Source organism: Dipteris shenzhenensis, chromosome 27 (genome assembly GCF_047967505.1).
Source record: "Dipteris shenzhenensis isolate YYH24624 ecotype China chromosome 27, Dip_SZ_1.0, whole genome shotgun sequence".
NCBI classification, from domain to species: Eukaryota; Viridiplantae; Streptophyta; class Polypodiopsida; order Gleicheniales; family Dipteridaceae; genus Dipteris; species Dipteris shenzhenensis.
The window spans coordinates 2,898,610-2,915,413 of NC_141622.1; the positions used below are offsets into that span (position 1 = coordinate 2,898,610).

The following is a 16,804-nucleotide window of genomic DNA, read 5'->3' on the forward strand; positions in this document are numbered from 1 at the left end:
GTGTGGGACTTTCATGTTTTAAGAGCTCCAACAAGGCCTGTAGGTCTAAGGAGACAATTATGAAGACCCATTTGTTTTGCAATATACCTCTATGTTGATGAATTTGCTGACTCGTGTTTAGGAGACTCTCTATAATCATGCATTTGCTACACTAGGGCATCAAAAGGTGGTTTGCAAGATGGTGATGCTATCTCTTGAGAAGAAACAACTCTCATTTGAGACAACTAAAGTGAATCATATTCGCGAGAGTAGGTTTAAGGAAATGTGGCTCGAGCTAGCAATCAAACTCTTTTGAGTGTTTTTAACATGTTATAAACTTCTATGGATCTACATGGTTTTCAAGAAAATAAATTATTACGGATATTACTAATAGCAAGCTTCGGCATGATACTGGAAACCTCTAGCACAATCTGCATTAATCTTCTTAGAAAGCAAACTGTCTACAAAGGTGGTAAAAAATCAAGGTACTCACTACACAAGCAAGAAAAGAGCCAGGTTTCCAAAATTGAGGCTAAGCACTAAATAGTTGTCTTAGTGTCCTTTTTAACATTATGCTTTTCTTTCTTCATCACAATCAGTTTTAAATAAAATATGCACAGAGAGTGAGATGCAATTGTGCGATCATCACTGGGGTCGGCTGGCCTCCGTCACAAACTACTTCATTGATTTTTTACATTTAGTATTCCATACATACAATGCATTGTGAATACTTGATAATAAATATCTTCTACTAAAAGCATAGATTCGACAATGTTGACTTCTGAAAGATTATCTGCATACCTAGAGGGGATTGAATCTTTTGATGATGGTGCCCAACAGGGGAAAAAGAGCTGGAAATGTCATATTTTGTGTCCCCCAAGTTTTATGAACCACAGTGCTGCTTTGCATTGTGGAATCGACTATTAACCAGAGTCCCAGGGTAGTCATATAGTCTAGTTTGTACAATGGCCTGTTGCAAGCAGGCACATAAACGGCTACTACTATTACCTTCCATTTGCAATCTGACATCGAGCCTAGTTTGCATCCTTCCCTGCTTGTGCCAAGGAGATGAATGACTGGCTGCTATCCTCCAGCATGACGATTGCAATTTGAATGCATCTCCACTTTTCATTCTGCATGTGTATTTGCAACTCCTACATGGACACGTTTGCTTTCCACATCCTATGTGAAGTCTTTTCCCTCAGCTTCAACAATTCTGAAAAGGCTTCATGTCTGAAATTTTCTGCCTGTAAGCCAATGATGCTCAAGTATTAGCTTTGGCAGCATGGAAAATGCTCTCAAGACAGACTTTGCTTAAATTCAGACCTCATTGACAGTAAAAAGTATATAGACCTTGAGATGACAAATGACACCACAAATGTGAACGATACTTATTAGTACCAAAAAAATTATAGACCTTGAGACGACAGCAAAAATGATACTTATTAGTGCCAAATCGTTCAAAAGTTCTCTCTACATGGAGGCAATAATATTCGTACTTAGCTGATGCAATTTTGAAGGGACACTGAAATAAAGTTTTTTTAAAAACTAAGCTTTCCTGTGTGCATCAATCATGTTGGTAAGTATGGGAGAGATTTTACAGTTAGTGCCCTCCAAACTCAAAGCTCTCTCAGGGTCATCTTGCAGCTGAAGTATGACCATGGATATGGTTCGAGAACTGCCACCACGGAATTAGAATACATGAGCTGGAGGAAAACGATGGCAAGATGTTCGTTGCTACCTGTGAGCTTATACACCACACTGTCTTTCAAGGTTCGAATTAAATGTGCTGACGATGTTTTCAAAAGCAAAATCAATTAGTAAAACAAAAGTAGGAAATCATTCTATTTCAATAATTGGAGTTTCAACCAGCAATGCAAAAAAACCCTCAACCAACACGAGTTGAAACCCAAAGGCTTAGCTATACCTACACATAATAAAAGTATTTTTACACATCACAATCTCATTCAAGGAAACAAGAAAATCAAGAAAGAGGATAAACAAAAGACCAAAACACTCAAGATCATGGTCCATTGCTCTAACTCTTCAGCATAGCGTTGGTTAGGCATGACTGCTTGGCTCTAGAGGGTGACTAAGCTTTGATATTTGAGGATGAGGGTGGCTTCCCTGCTAAAACAGTGCGGGTTAGTTCAAGTGATCCACAAATCACACCATAATCGAGCAACAACCCTCTCCATTGCCCAAGGACAATCAGAACCTGGAGAAGTAGATGGCACAAAGCTCATCTTTCAAGCAGTGAGCTGCTCCATGTATTACTTTTACACATAATGTAATTGGTGACCCTTTTGGAGGGAATAAAGGAATGAAAAGCAAGAGAGGAATAGCATTCAATCAGTAGGGATACAAGACCAAACTCACGGTTTTTAGGAGAAGTGTTGATCTCAAGTTGCACCTTGAACGAGGCTGGCTCCAGAGAATCAAAGACTCTGATCACACACGCCACCCTACTAAAAACTCACTTCTATATATGGATGTCACAGGTAGCCTAAGCTAGCCTAATCGACAATATCATAAATGCCAAACCAAGAGCCAATAGGATGTGATATCCAGAAGGTGTATGAAATGCTCCTAGTCTAGTGGCTAGACCACAGGTAGGTCCAGAAGGTAGAGAAGACCTTGATAAGGACCTGCTGCAGCCAGTTCTCTTCATTCATCCTTCCGTGCCTGTGACTCCCATGCCTTGGCCAAGCTCCCTTTGAAATCTCCTGTTTCTTTTGCTTTGACTCATATGCACTGGCAAATGCATTTCCACTTGCAGTAACCCTCACTGAGGCATCCCCCAAATCAGCCACATCTTCATCACGCTGTTTTGCAGCCGTTTTCAGAGTTGCCTTTGCCTACAATCTTTGACAAGTATCTTAGTATTTTCAAGAGGAGCGGTACACTTCTCAACCCCCAAGCCCCCAAGCCCAAGAAAATGTGCCCTTATACGCACATTTTCTTGGGCTTGGGGGCTTGGGCTGTTTCTTTTGCTTTGGCTCATATGCACTGGCAGATGCATTTCCACTTGCAGTAACCCTTTCTGAGGCATCCCCCAAATCAGCCACATCTTCATCACGCTGTTTTGCAGCCGTTTTCAGAGTTGCCTTTGCCTGCAATCTTCGACAAGTATCTTAGTATTTTCCGGAGGAGGGGTACACTTCTCAACCCCCAAGCCCCCAAGCCCAAGAAAATGTGCCCTTATACGGGTTGGTCCTCCATCCCATGAATGAGGGCAATATTTACATGTACAAGTGCATTGGCTCTTCCCTACAATGACTTGAATGGGCTGGAGATGGAATGGTTTTTCCGTACGCGACTTTTTAGGGGGAGGGGAATCGGGATATGTACCTTATAAATGTGATTTGACGTGCTACTTTCTATTCCGTATGCCGTTTCTAAATACTCCCGACAATGGCCGTACACCCGACTCTCCCGTACCTCCTCTTCTTGCCGACCTTGCTGTCTCAGGAGCCTATATAGGCAGCCCTTCACCCTATTCTTCAGCACCCAATCCCCTCAGCCCTTTTGATCCCCCTTATGATATAGTTAGCTAGATTGTGAATGGGTTGATATACACCGGCATGAGCAAGCCTCACAAAGTCTCTCTCTGTCTCTCTGTCTCTCTGTCTATCTACTTTCGTACGTACGTACATACATACATATATAATATGGATGCAACTATGGCACTCATCAAGGGCCCCTTTGCCTCAGCCCTTTGTCTCAGCGAGGCCTCTCAAAGACGTCAATACATCTTTCTTTCTTTCTCTCTCTCTCACCTCTGCTCGGCCCCCTCGCACCTCCTCGCTCAACACCTCCTCCTACACTCTGCACCGGCCCCTCCTCGCTCAGCTCCCTCCGCTCTGCCTTGCTAGCCCCCTCGCACCCCAGCCCCTCCCCGCTCAGCCCCTCCACTCTTCCCCCGCTCTACCTTCACTCCCCAGCCCGCCCCTCCCCTCTACTCTGCCCCATTTCGGAGCCTGCCCCTCCTTTCGCTCTACCCCTGCCCCTTTCTTCCACTCTTCCCCGCTCCAGAGTGCCCAGGCTCCTCCCCGCATTGCTGCCCTACATTGCAGAAGTGAAGGGTATGAAGGGCATCATCCCTTCTCCCCACCGTGAGTCTCACAAAAAGTGCAGAAAAATGGCAAACATAGAAAGAGTGAGAACGGGACAGCATGGAAAAGAGAAAAAGGAGACACAAAAATCAGCAGCCTAAACAACTAAAGGACAGCACGAGATAGTTGACGACATCAACAATCAGCGGACGCGTAGCGCACTGCAACTGATAGTGCTGTTGTGCAGAAGTCTACAGCCTCCACCCCAGCAGTTGTGGCAGCCTCAGCATCAGCCATAGCTTCGGCATCAGCATCTTCAGTATCATCATCATCATCAGCAGCAGCAGCCTCTGCCTTGTCATCAGCATCAGCCTCAGTGTCACCCTCAGCCTTAGCCTCCGCCTCATGTGCCTGTCTAGTCTGAGCCCTACCGTACACCCTTATGCCCCCCCACAATATTCTACCTTCCTATGCTTGCATCAGGGGCCATCTCTTGGCTGAGTAAGAAACAACCCTTGGTTTCCCATTCTTCTACAAAGGCAAAGTACCATGCTGCTTGCACTACAGCATGTGAGACGTGGTGGCTCAAGTGGATCCTTCAGGATATGGATGTGACTTAGGAGGAGGCGGTGGTGGTTATGTGCAACAACCAGAAGTGCATTGCCATCCAAAGAATCCCGTGTTTCATGCACGGATGAAGCACATTGAAGTCCATTACCCCTTCGTACGGGAGCTCATCATCGGCAACATCATGGAGCCGGTGATTACTAATGTCCGACCACCGACAATCTTTCCGACGTATTTATGAAGGCTCTCCCACGGGAGCAGATGGAACACCTCATTTGACGCATGAGGATCGGCCCATAGTGACATCATTGAGAGGGATTTTCGGAAGTCATTGATCGGCCCATGTCACGGTCCAGCCCTGTAGCCAAGTAGGCAGTCGGGATACCCAAAAGGGGCGCAAGCCCCTATAAATACGCCCCTTTCTTCCTTACTTCTCCATCAGCCACAGAAGCCAAAAAAGGCAGCGCGGAGCAGAACAAGAGACTTCTCAGTTTTCAGTTCATCCCTTGCTGGTCCTTTTGTGCTCACCTTGAGCCTTGGTGAGGAATAAGATCTCAGTTCTCTCTCTCTTGCGTACGCTGTTTATGCTCTATCGTTCAAGTGTGGTTTGCATCATTGAGAGTGAGATGAAGTTGTTCCTATTCTGCATAGGTTGCGAGGTTAGAGAGAGTGTTCCTCCATTTCCAACAGTCAACGCCTTTGAAGGCAGGGTAATGCTAAACCCTAAACCCTCATCCAACATTTAAAACTTGTCTATCAAATATAAACTCTTCAAGCAATTATACAACTATGCCTTTATACTGTACCTATTGAGTTCATACTCTAAAAGCTTTCACACAGATATTCATCATCATGTGTTCAACATAGGAAATGAAAGAGAAGACACCAGAAAATGGAAAAAGATTCCATAAGAATGATAAAGGCAACATTAGACAACCAAAAGCATCAAAAGGTAGCACCCGAAAGAAGGAACAGGGAGAGGGTTGATAACATCCAGCTCAGATGACATACATCTCAGTTAGAGCTGCACATATCCAAAATTAACAGCAAACCTACAAAAAGGAAACATGGTCAGCAGATGCTATCAAACTTCAAGAGAGAATGAAAGCAGCACACTGTCAAACTGTAAAATAAACAAGAAAATGAAAGATCCACAAGTATGGTGAGAACAGTTACGTTCAAAATCAATCTGCATAATCTCATTGACACCCAAGCATAAGCTGCAGCCTGAGTCAAGAGGGTGGGAACATCATGACACTCTCTTTCCACCTTGATGATCATCTAGAGGCCATATGTCTTCAGGGTACAGCAAGACTATAGAGTCCTCACCAATCTCCCAGTTTGTACACAAAACCTCTTCTGTGATATTATCAGCGACTGATTGCCACATTAATCTAGTTGTGGAATATGTCCGTCTGTCCTTATTATGCTCACTAATCTCCTCAGCTTAGAATACGTCTGATCACCTTTTGAATGGACTCTTTCTTCCACAATGAACTCATGCAGCTTTTTGTTTATCTCGATCCATGCCATTCCAGGCTTCTTCCAAACATTGGCACATTTTTTTAACAGTTGAATTTCCTGAACATCCTGCCACATATGAGCATCGGCATAAATGTTTGACATGAGCGCATACACTCCAGCAATGTCAGGATCCAGACGAATTACCTGCTCAAAGCATTCTCTTCCTAGCACTGTGTTGCCATATGTTCTGCAGGCAGTGAGCAAGGATGTCCACCCAGTGATATTGGGCAGGATTGGCATTGCCTGAAGGAGCTTTTCTGCCTCAACCAAGCGTCCTGCTCGTCCAAGAAAATCAATCACACAATTAAACTGCTCAATACGAGGTTTGATGCCATGTGCAATCATAGACTTGAAATACCAGAGTCCCTCCTCTACTCTACCAGCATGACCACAGGCGTTGAGAATACTAGTATAACAAGCACCATCAGGTTTCAAACCTTGCAGATGCATATCCTTCAAACAAACCCCTGCCAGCCTGAGATCACCTTGTTGTGCATATCCTGTGATTATTGCACCCCATGACACAACGTCTCGAAGCATTAATGTATCGAACACTTTGCGTGCCTCCTCCACTCTTCCACATCTGACATACATGTCAACAAGGCTGTTCCCTATAATGAGGTCTGATTCCACACCGCTTCGTAGGATCAGTCCATGTGTTAATCTGCCCTGCTCAGCGGCTCCAACACTGCCGCAAGCTTTGAGAATGCACGAGAGAGTGACTTTGTCTGCTCTGATGCCCTCATGTTGCATCCTCCCGAAGAGTTCAAGAGCAGGAATACCCTGCCCATCCTGGGCATATCCTGCAATCATCGCACTCCATGCTACCACGTCTCGATTTGACAATCCATCAAAGACATTGCGTGCCTCCTCCAAACTCCCACATTTGGCATACATGTCCACAAGGGTGGTTCCGATCACCACTTCTGATAGTAGCCCGCTCCTGATAATTTGACCATGTATCATCCTTCCCTGCTTTATGTTGACTATGGAGGCGCAAGATTTCAAAATGGATGAGAAAATGAATTTCCCTGGATGTATGCCCTCATCTTGCATTCTGTAAAACAATTGAAGAGCTCTCTCACGCTCTCCAATGGTTGCATGGGCTAAGATAATTGCATGCCACGAATGAACGCTGGGTTTCACAATGTTGCAAAATACTATGTTTGCTTCGAGCAAGCTGCCGCATGAGGCAAAGAGGCGGATGAGGTGGTCCCCTAAAACGGCCACCAAAGAAAGTCCACTTCTGATCATAAGAGTATGCACTAGCCTGCCACCTACAAGGTCGTTGTTCTTTGTACATCCCTCCAGAAGGTGGTAAATGATGTCCCTCGTTGGAAGAGCCTCTCCTTGATGCAAAGTGTTCGCAACCTGAACCGCCCCGTGCAAATTTACAATGCGAAGTTTGCTCGGATCAGGAGTTTCACCGTTACCAGAGACCCTTGCGATTCTAGTAAACGAAGATGGTATCGGGTTCATGATCGAGTAATCAATTTGCGTAATCCACAGTGGTGCTGCGGTGGACATCTTCCACCCCAGCAACGGAATAGGACCTACTCCATGCTTCTGTCGTACAAAATCTTGACAGAAATTGCACGCTAGGGGATGCTTACCAACAGCTGCACCTATTTCTTAATGTGATCACAGTTTGTCAGAAACGCGGACATTAAAGCCACCATTGGAATTATATTCAGGACTCCGACATACTTGGACTCCCACCGAGCATTTTGGTGGCTGCGTTGCCACCCTTATCCTTCACTTGAACTTACGAAATGAAGATGAACTTCCTCCATTGCCTTGACATAACCTTTCACAGGAAAATTTTCGCTCATGTGGGTTTTCTCGGGAGCCGTGCCTCGGAGTCTGCTCCATGCGGCCCCCCGTGGTTTAGTTGGAAGAGAGATCATCTGCATAAACAGTGCTCACATGACACACAGTATATTTACAGACTGACATTGAGAACCGGTGGGACGTTAAGGGCCAAAATTTAGTGTTCCTCATCCATGCTTGAAAGTGCATAGCTTTTACACCCATGAAAGAGATGACTTCAGTGAAGCCATCAACTCCAAAAGTCAAACCGATGATTCTTCTTCACGCACTAGTTTAGGTCTCTATGGTAACTAGTCTCCATGGTCATTAATCCACCACTTTAGCTCTCTTTGTCCATGAATGCAATGATGCAAATTCTCCAATCTAAACCAGTCATTTATGGAAAAAATCTCGCTATGGTGTGAAGACTACGAGAAGAGGCATCTTCATGGTGGTTAATGGACTCCCAAGGTGATTTTTCTTTGCACAAAATTTTATATCATCATTCCCTATGACCTTGTACATCCATGGCCTAGATTCACTCCATTAATCTTTTATTAAAAAAAGTCTTTGCATGGTATGAAAACTAAAATGAAATCGTTTAGTCTTCACAAGCAGTTGTAGCTTGAATGAATAGATTTTGGACTACTTTTATATTATCCTTCTCCTTTAGTGCTTGCCTTCGTCCCTCCTTCGTCATGGTTGAGTCTATCCTTCACCTCCGGAGTGCCGACTGAAACTCAACACGAAGACTTTGTATAAATGGATGCTCAAGTATGCGTGGGTGTAGGATTTGTATGTGTGAGAGCATAAGTTTAAAGTATGGTCTACACCCATTGTTAGGCATTGATAATGTCAGTGGGGATGTCATAGTAGCTAGTCCCTGCTATGCGTGATGGAATTTATGGTTTTTAACCTTATGAGTGACTATCATAAAATTGAAACTGCACTATGTTGTGTTTATAGAGGATGAGTTTGGACATGTTCTTGGATTCATCTAGATATATATATGTATAAATGTTTATACGGTTTTAAAGGGGAAAATAGACTTGCATATTAGCCTTACATTCTAACGACTTGGACAACCATGGGTTGAAGAGGCCCCATGAGCCACTCTAAACCAATCATTTATTAAAAAATGCTTGGTATGGCCTGAAATTTGTGAAAATATACATCTACATGGGGATTGAAGGGGTCAATGCACTATCAAGATGATTTGCCCTCGCATAGACTCATGATCCTATCATACCCTAGGGTCCTAAAGACATTTCTATGATGACCTTGGATCCCCCTAGTCCAAGTAGGTCCTATTGGCTCCTTCTAAACTAATCATTTATGAAAAATGCTTAGTATGGTCTAAAATTTTCGAAAGAGCCATTTTTATAGCAATTAATGGGACAAATGTCACTTATGGTGAGTTTGCCTTGTATAGACATTTCTCTCACCATGACCTCTGTTCTTGCACACCGTTAGGCTAGTTGGGCTCACTTTGTATATTATATATGGAAAAATACTCATGAGGTGTTAAGATTTTTAAAGGAGCGATTTTTAAGTGGCTAAAGCAAAAAATGGATCCTTGCAAATGATTGTTATTACAAAAACCTTGGTTTAATTATTCTTTATGGCCTTATACATCAATTGGGCCCCATCAATCCAACCTAAACCAATCATTTATATAAAATTCATTGATATTGTGTAAAACTCTAAAAAAGAGCCACTTTCATAGTGATTCAAGGGGGAAATTGACTCCCATGATGATCTAGACTTGCATAAATCTTACTCTTACCATGATTTAGGGACCTTGCACATGGGCCAAGTCGACTCTATTGGCTCGCTTTTGACCAATCATTTTGTGGAAAAACATTTAATATGCGTGAAAACTACAAAAGAGCTAATTCAATGGGGATAAGGCAAATGGTGATTGGGTTTTCATAAGGATTTTGTCCCATCATGGCTAGATCCTTTCACAACCAAGCTCTAAATACACCCCAATAATCCACCCTAAACTAATCATTTGTAAAAAATGCTTGATATGTTGCAAAAACTCCAAAAGGGAAATTTTTATGGTATTTAAAAGAACAGATGGACTCTTATGGTGAATAGGCCTTACATAAATGTTTCTCCAGGCATGATCTAGGTTGTATATATTTAAAGGAAAGGATGCACTCTTATGGTGAATAGGCCTTACATAAGATTCTCCTAGCATGATGTAGGTCCTTGCACACATAGGGGTCGATAGGCCACGTTATCCCACTCTAAATTAGTAGTTTTTCACTAAATGGTTAATATGGATGAAACTTGGAAAAACAATCATATTTATATACATTAAAGGCAAAAATGGACCCCCATTGAAATTTTGCATTCCATTATCTCCTTGTCCCAACAAGACTCTATTCGCTCCTTATAGACCACTCATCTATGAAAACATGTATGTGTGAAAATTGTGAAGGCCACCAAAGTTTTTTTATGTTAAAGGAGAAATTGATTCTCATGGTTATTTGGACTTGCAAAAATATTTCTCCCACCATCACCTAATCCTTGCGCAATCATGGCCCAATTGCTCCCCGTTAACCCATAATATACCAAAAATTCATAAAATAGTGCTTGTAGTGGTGTGAAAATTGAGAAAAGAGACGTTTTCACAGGGATTAATAGAAAAACTATACTACCATGGTGGTTTCCACTTGTTCAAAACTTTATCTTATCTTCCTATAGCCTTGTGGCCTAGATTGACCCCATTAATATACTCTAAACAAGTCAATGAAGGAAAACTGCTTAGTATGGGGAACTAGGCAGTATCCATGCACTTTAAACTAATCAATTATGCAAAAGTCCCCAATATGTTGTGAAAATTATGAGAAGATCCTTTGTCATAGTGACTAAAGGAGAAAATGCTCTCTCATGGTGATTTTTCCTTGAAAAAACCTTTCAAACATCTTGAACAAACCATTCTCCGATCATGAACAAGGGAATTGCACACCTATTGTTTAATTAGACTCTATTCGCCCATGGCAGGGCAATCATGTCTAAAAAAATACTCTATATGATGTGACATTTGCAAAAAGAATAATATTTAGGGTGACGAGAGGGGAAAAGGGACACAAGGGTGATTGGTACTTACACAAAATTTCTTCTAAGATGGCTTAGGGCCTTGCACAATCGTGGACTAGTTAGGCCCCATTATTCCACTTTGAAGCTCTCATTTATGTAAAAGTGCACATAAAGGTATGAAAACTGTGAAAACATCAACTTTTATAGAGATTGAAGGAACACTGGTGATTCTCATCCTTGAAAAAAAATTTCTCCAACTATGCCCTCAGTCCTTTTTCACCCATCATCTAATTGAGCCCCCATTATTTGTTAGTATGCTATGAAAGCTACAAAAAAAGTCATTTGCATGGGCATTAAAAAAGTATGGTGACTTTAAGATCTATACTTGACCATCTTTTTGAGCTAGCACACATAGTGGCCTTCTGAAGTAGTGACTCTATCAAAAAAGTAGGTAGTGGCTTTTGCAACACTCACTATCTTGAGGTTGAAACTTAGTTGATTCAACTGCGAATCAATGCAGACTAGAACTCAAGAATTATGGCCAATATCTCCTTCAATATTACACTATCTTCTTCAGGACTAATCTTGACTATCCCATACCTTGTTGGCATGTATCTTGAGCGCTTGATCAGATTTTTCTAAATTGGCAATTCAATCTTGGAGTATTTCTTAATTCTTTGTTAGTTGACTTTTGGTGCAAGATCAAGTGTGTGGGCTTTGGTGTGCCATCGTTTTCTTCTTAGTACTAGATCATATATGGTGGGTTCTATTAATAAGGGCATTGTTATTTTTTAGTATATTTTTTGAAAAATTGTTTAAATTTCGTCCCCCTTTATTCATGTTCCACTTGCACGAGTCTTGAAATTTTAGCTCAATGGATGCATTATTTGCAATCTAATTATATCCCTAAATCGTTTAGAGATCTTGGTTAGTTGGTCACTTAAGAGACTTTTGCTTTTTTGAGCAATGACTTTATGATGGCTCATGGGCCAAAGTTTTGAATTGGTCTATACATCATCATGGTCTACTTTGAAAGAATTTTTTCTGTACGTTGTGACTAGTCCTACACTTTCTTTTTGGCCAAGATTTTGCTAGGAAATGGAGTCAAGCTAAGTCAGCTTTGGTATGTTCTAGTGAGTCCTAGTGTGAGTTTTATAGTACTAGGTGTTTGGGAGTACCACATGTCATATTGGGAGTTATCCCATGTACATTTGGTACTAAGTGTGTGTGCCTATCCTATAAAGGCATTGTATTTTCACTTGTCAAATCAATCAATCCTCAAGCCTCTTTGGTTATGTTAGTACTTTTCTTTGGTGGTTCATTTCTTTCTAGCATTTCATTTCCCTTTGCTTTCCATTCCCATTTCATAATGGTTGCTATCTAGCCTAGCCTAGCATGCCTCCTATCTAGTTCCATCATGTGGTATCAAAGCTTCCTTTCCAATCTTTCCCTTCTCCATGCTCAATCTAGAGGATGAGGGAAGCCCACAATCATCCTCTCCTCCATGATTGAACTCCCTTCCATTCCCTCCTTTCTCCCCATCTCGTTCTTCTTGGAGAGCTTCTCTTTACCTTAGCCTCTCCATGGAGCTGTTGGAGCTGAATAACATTGATGTGTGGGTGTTGCCCAATTACTTTAGTTGCTCACGCTTCCTGCTAGCTACAACCCTCACCCAGTAGCCTCGAAATCCTTGCCATTTGCACCACCTAATGCCCTCAAAATATTCACCAGCTATTGCCTCTAATTTTGCCTCATTTTCCATGCATTTATGCTCGCTACTTCTCGCCATTCTTAGTCTATTTTTGCCCTCCCATTTGCCCTTGAAATGTGCGCCATCTGATGTCGTCAACTTCTAATGCTCCTGCCCTCAAAATCCGCTCCAGCATGCTACTAATTACATTTTAGATTTCATCCCTTTTCTAGCTCCTAAAGTGCTGAAACAGCTCAATACATGCCTCGTATAACTAAAGATTGAAGTTGCCATTTCGCGAGGTATACAATGAGTTCTCTCTCTTCAACCTCATTGCTCGTGGAGAAGTTCAAGGGGGAAGGATTCCCTACATGGCAAACTAAGGTGCAACTGCTCCTCATGTAAGAAAATGTATGGGATGTTATTGAGGATGACGCTCCCACAACGGATCCTCAACAACTCAAGACATGGAAGCAACACAACTCAAAATCTATTGCTATTATCGGATTTTGCCTCGATGATACTTTGATTCATCATATCAACTTCAAATCAACAGCCAAGGTAATATGGGTGTGTCTCGAGAATCTTTTTGGTAACAAAATCACAAACTCCAAGGTTTTCTTAAAGTTGCAATTTTATAAATTGAAAATGGAGGATAATGATACCTTGAGTGCACATTTAGCAAAAATGCACTCTCTTGTTCAACAACTTTCCAGCCTGAAGTGTTCCCCGGACAATGAGGACAAAATGGATGTCTTCATGAAGAGTATGGAAGGAGTCAATTGTTTTGAGCACACTATTGAAATACTTAGGCTTACCACAACTACCTTTGATGATATGGTGACTCTTCTTCTCGAAAAAGATCACCGAAATAAAGAATCTCCGATCTCTTCTTTAGATACTACTCTCATTCTCTATTTCCACAGAGGCTCTTGCCTCCACTAGCAAATGGAAACCCAGGCCTCCTGAACAGGTGGAAAGACAAAGCCATTCAAGCCTCTCAAGTGCACCTTTTGTAACAAGCTGGGTCATATGGAGGATAGATGCTACCAAAAACTTGCCAAACAACAAACTAAGGACCATGCCAGTTGGGTTGCAGCCACCACTAGTGACGATGAAGATGATGACCCTCCAACACAAGTTCATGCTCTCACTGCTCTCCCTCTCCCTCCAGAGGATGATGGAGATGATGATCCATTTATTTTTTAAGCATGTTAATTTATCAGGCCTGGCATGTGAGCACTAGGATGTTGGTGTATTGGTCTCCTAGACCTCTGAGTTGGTCATACATCCATGCATGATGAGCCTATGAGCCATGCTAGTTGAGCCTCTAAGTCTATACCATGCTCACTAGCCTCTGAGCCATGCTCACTTGCCTTTGAGCTAGCATGGGAGCCATGTCTAGTTATAGACCGTCATTGCACAATTCGATGATCGTCATTGTCATGTTCTTGGTTCCATTCTAGTAGTCACTCACCTTTCCTCTATGGGGGGTTGTTAGGAAATGGAGTCAAGTTGAGCCAGTTTTGGTATGTTCTAGTGAGTTCTAGTGTGAGTTTGATAGTACTAGGTGCCTAGGAGTGCCACATGTCATATTGGGAGTTATCCCATGTGCATTTGGTACTAAGTGTGTGTGTGCCTATCCTATAAAGGCATTGTATTTTCACTTGTCAAATCAATCAAGCCTCAAGCCTCTTTGGTTATGTAAGTACTTTTCTTTGGTTGTTCATTTCTTTCTAGCATTTCATTTCCTTTTGCTTTCCATTTCCATTTCATTATGGTTTATATCTAGCCTCGCCTAGCATGCCTCCTATCTAGTTCCATGAGCTTTGTTCTTGGAGGTGTTGACACACATTTTGTCCCATTTGTATTTGTCAGAATGGTGAAGAGTTTTGCTACTTTGCTAAGTGTATTGTCTTTTATATCTTTATGGATCAATCATCCATTCGACAATTTCATCATGTTACAGATGGAAGAAATTTTAAAGCTTTTTTGTGGACCTTGGCTTTGACAGGAAAAGGTTAAACATAATTGGTACAATGATCAGATTATGATCAAGAAAATAAAAAAGAAACAAAAAATGCATGTTTCCACCCTAGATAATGGCTTAATACCTTAACCAAGCTCTAGATAAGCCAAAAGAGATCAATACATTTGTGGCTCAAGTGGAATCAAATCTTGCAAACAATGCAAAAGATTCAATGCATCCTATGGACTTCATAGCTATTGAAGTTGTAATAGTAGGTCGAATGATTAAAGTTGTTATTATGGCAATTTGAAAAGTCGTTTGAAAGATAGAGATTAAGTGCTATGGGAATGAATTGTAGCAACATACTATAGTATGCACAAAAGGTCCATTTATGACCCATGGATTTTCACCCATGAAGCCTTCTACGATGACATCATTTTTCTATGTGAGTACATGAGAGGAATTGAGTGAGGACCTAAAACCTTTCTACGTGTGAACCTCCTCAATATGTTCACTCTTATTCATCCATCCTAGAGTCCCGTCCATTAGGTTCATGCATCCACAAGCTTTACACATCTACATCACATTCCATGAGCAAGAAATTAAGCTTATGTTAGTTCCCATTCTTTTGATTCATTTCCCTCGCCACTTTTAATTGACCTCTAAATTCGATCCTCTATTTAGTCCATCCTATCCAACTTATCAATAATATATTTTTCATATTTAAGTGCTTCCATTTCTCTTTGAAAGACTATAACTTTGCCTATTCTAACATACCTTTTCAAATAATAACAAACATTGTAAAGGTGAGGGAGGAAAATATTATAATAGATGAGACTTTTGAGGTAGCATCACAATTAATTGATAAAAACTGTGGGGTAATTGCAGCAAGGAGCGTTGTCTTTATTATCATTAAGTCAAGGGTGGCTCCTTCAACACAACCCAAGAGAAAATAGAACCAAAAGAACAAGAAAGTTCAAGTACTTGTGAGTACGCCTTTTTTTTAAATAAAAAAACTCTTATTGAGCGTTGGAATATGTCGATAGAGGATGATGATCCTGATGAGTTGATTGGGGGACGGGGCCTGAGTGAGCGAGTACTTGCACGCGCGCGCGCGCGTGTGTGTGTGTGTGTGTGAGACAGAGGCTTCGACAGCGATTTCCTACTGTTACTTTTGGCAGATTTTTCTGGTTGTTTGGTTTTCATCCCCAGAGACAGGGTTTTGATTTATTTTTTATATGGGTGCGATATTGGACCCTATGGACTTTATGGATGGATAGAAATCATAGAGTCTTTGGTGATCCACTATTTTCACCCTTTCTTTTTTTCAAACGATCTCTGCAACAATCATTCTACGATTGTTTTCAGACTCGTTTGATTGATCAGGATGTGTATACAACCTATACTGAGATTTTTTCTTTAGTAGTAGCTACTTCGTTTTTTGAAGCAGCTATGAATGTAATTATTATAGAAATAAAAGCTTTCTTCTCACCAAAAAAAAAAAAAGTGTGTGTGTGTGTGTGTGTGAGAGAGAGAGAGAGAGAGAGAGAGAGAGAGAGGTAGTGCTAAAAATAGAAGGCAGCATGGGCACTTTTGAAAAAAAGGGAGACCTGGCCCAAAACAATTGGAGGGAGGGACACTTTTTTACGAAAGTGTCATGAGAGCACTACCCTTGAAATTTCCAAACTTGATTGATTAAGCGTGGTTAAACAAAAATAGCCATGATTAGACCTGCAAACTATGGTAATTTAAAATTTGCACCTAAAGGGAAAGGGGTGTAGAGATGAACCCTACTGCAAATGGCGTGAGTGTTTATTATATTGAACATGTCATCCAAAGGAAAACACATGGGGTTGACTCAGTTTAGCCCTGCATGATGTAGTACCATATGCCTTCTTCAAGATACATCAAATGGAGGACACCTTAACAAATGTCAGCTGGCAGGCACACAACATACCATCTATTCCTTCAGTTTCTTTAGGCCACTCCATGGGGAAGACGTAGGGTAAATTTATTAAGTATCAGATAATGCGAGATAAGCAAAAAGCTCAATCGAGCACATTGTGGACAATTTTGTGTACTTGCATCAGAGCAATGAGGATAAGTCAACAAAGACTAACTCCTCAACCTCGGTAGTATGTCCACCAGGACCAAAGTAGG

At 41.6% G+C, this 16,804-nt stretch overlaps 1 protein-coding gene across 6 annotated transcripts; it reads right to left on the minus strand.

Moving 5' to 3' along the window:
• Positions 1-649: 649 nt before the first annotated feature.
• LOC147883740 (pentatricopeptide repeat-containing protein CRR2, chloroplastic-like) lies at positions 650-8,114 on the minus strand. Of its 6 annotated transcripts, none has more exons than XM_087399181.1 (4): positions 6,563-8,114; positions 5,778-6,400; positions 5,613-5,653; positions 650-1,226 (listed from the first exon to the last, which is right to left on the minus strand). In XM_087399181.1, exons 1-2 carry the CDS (start codon positions 7,650-7,652, stop codon positions 5,991-5,993), a joined length of 1,500 nt encoding a protein of 499 aa, XP_087255307.1. In that variant the 5' UTR covers positions 7,653-8,114; the 3' UTR covers positions 650-1,226; positions 5,613-5,653; positions 5,778-5,990. The 6 variants fall into 6 exon arrangements, with proteins under 6 accessions (XP_087255307.1, XP_087255306.1, XP_087255305.1 ...); XM_087399180.1 differs by having other exon boundaries at positions 5,778-6,182; positions 6,270-8,114; XM_087399179.1 differs by having other exon boundaries at positions 5,778-6,191; positions 6,270-8,114.
• Positions 8,115-16,804: the final 8,690 nt, after the last annotated feature.

What these genes read in the sequence shown, in the direction of transcription:
- LOC147883740 (XM_087399177.1), bottom strand. Translation starts at nt 7,652, where the DNA reads ATGTCCACCGCAGCACCACTGTGGATTACGCAAATTGATTACTCGATC.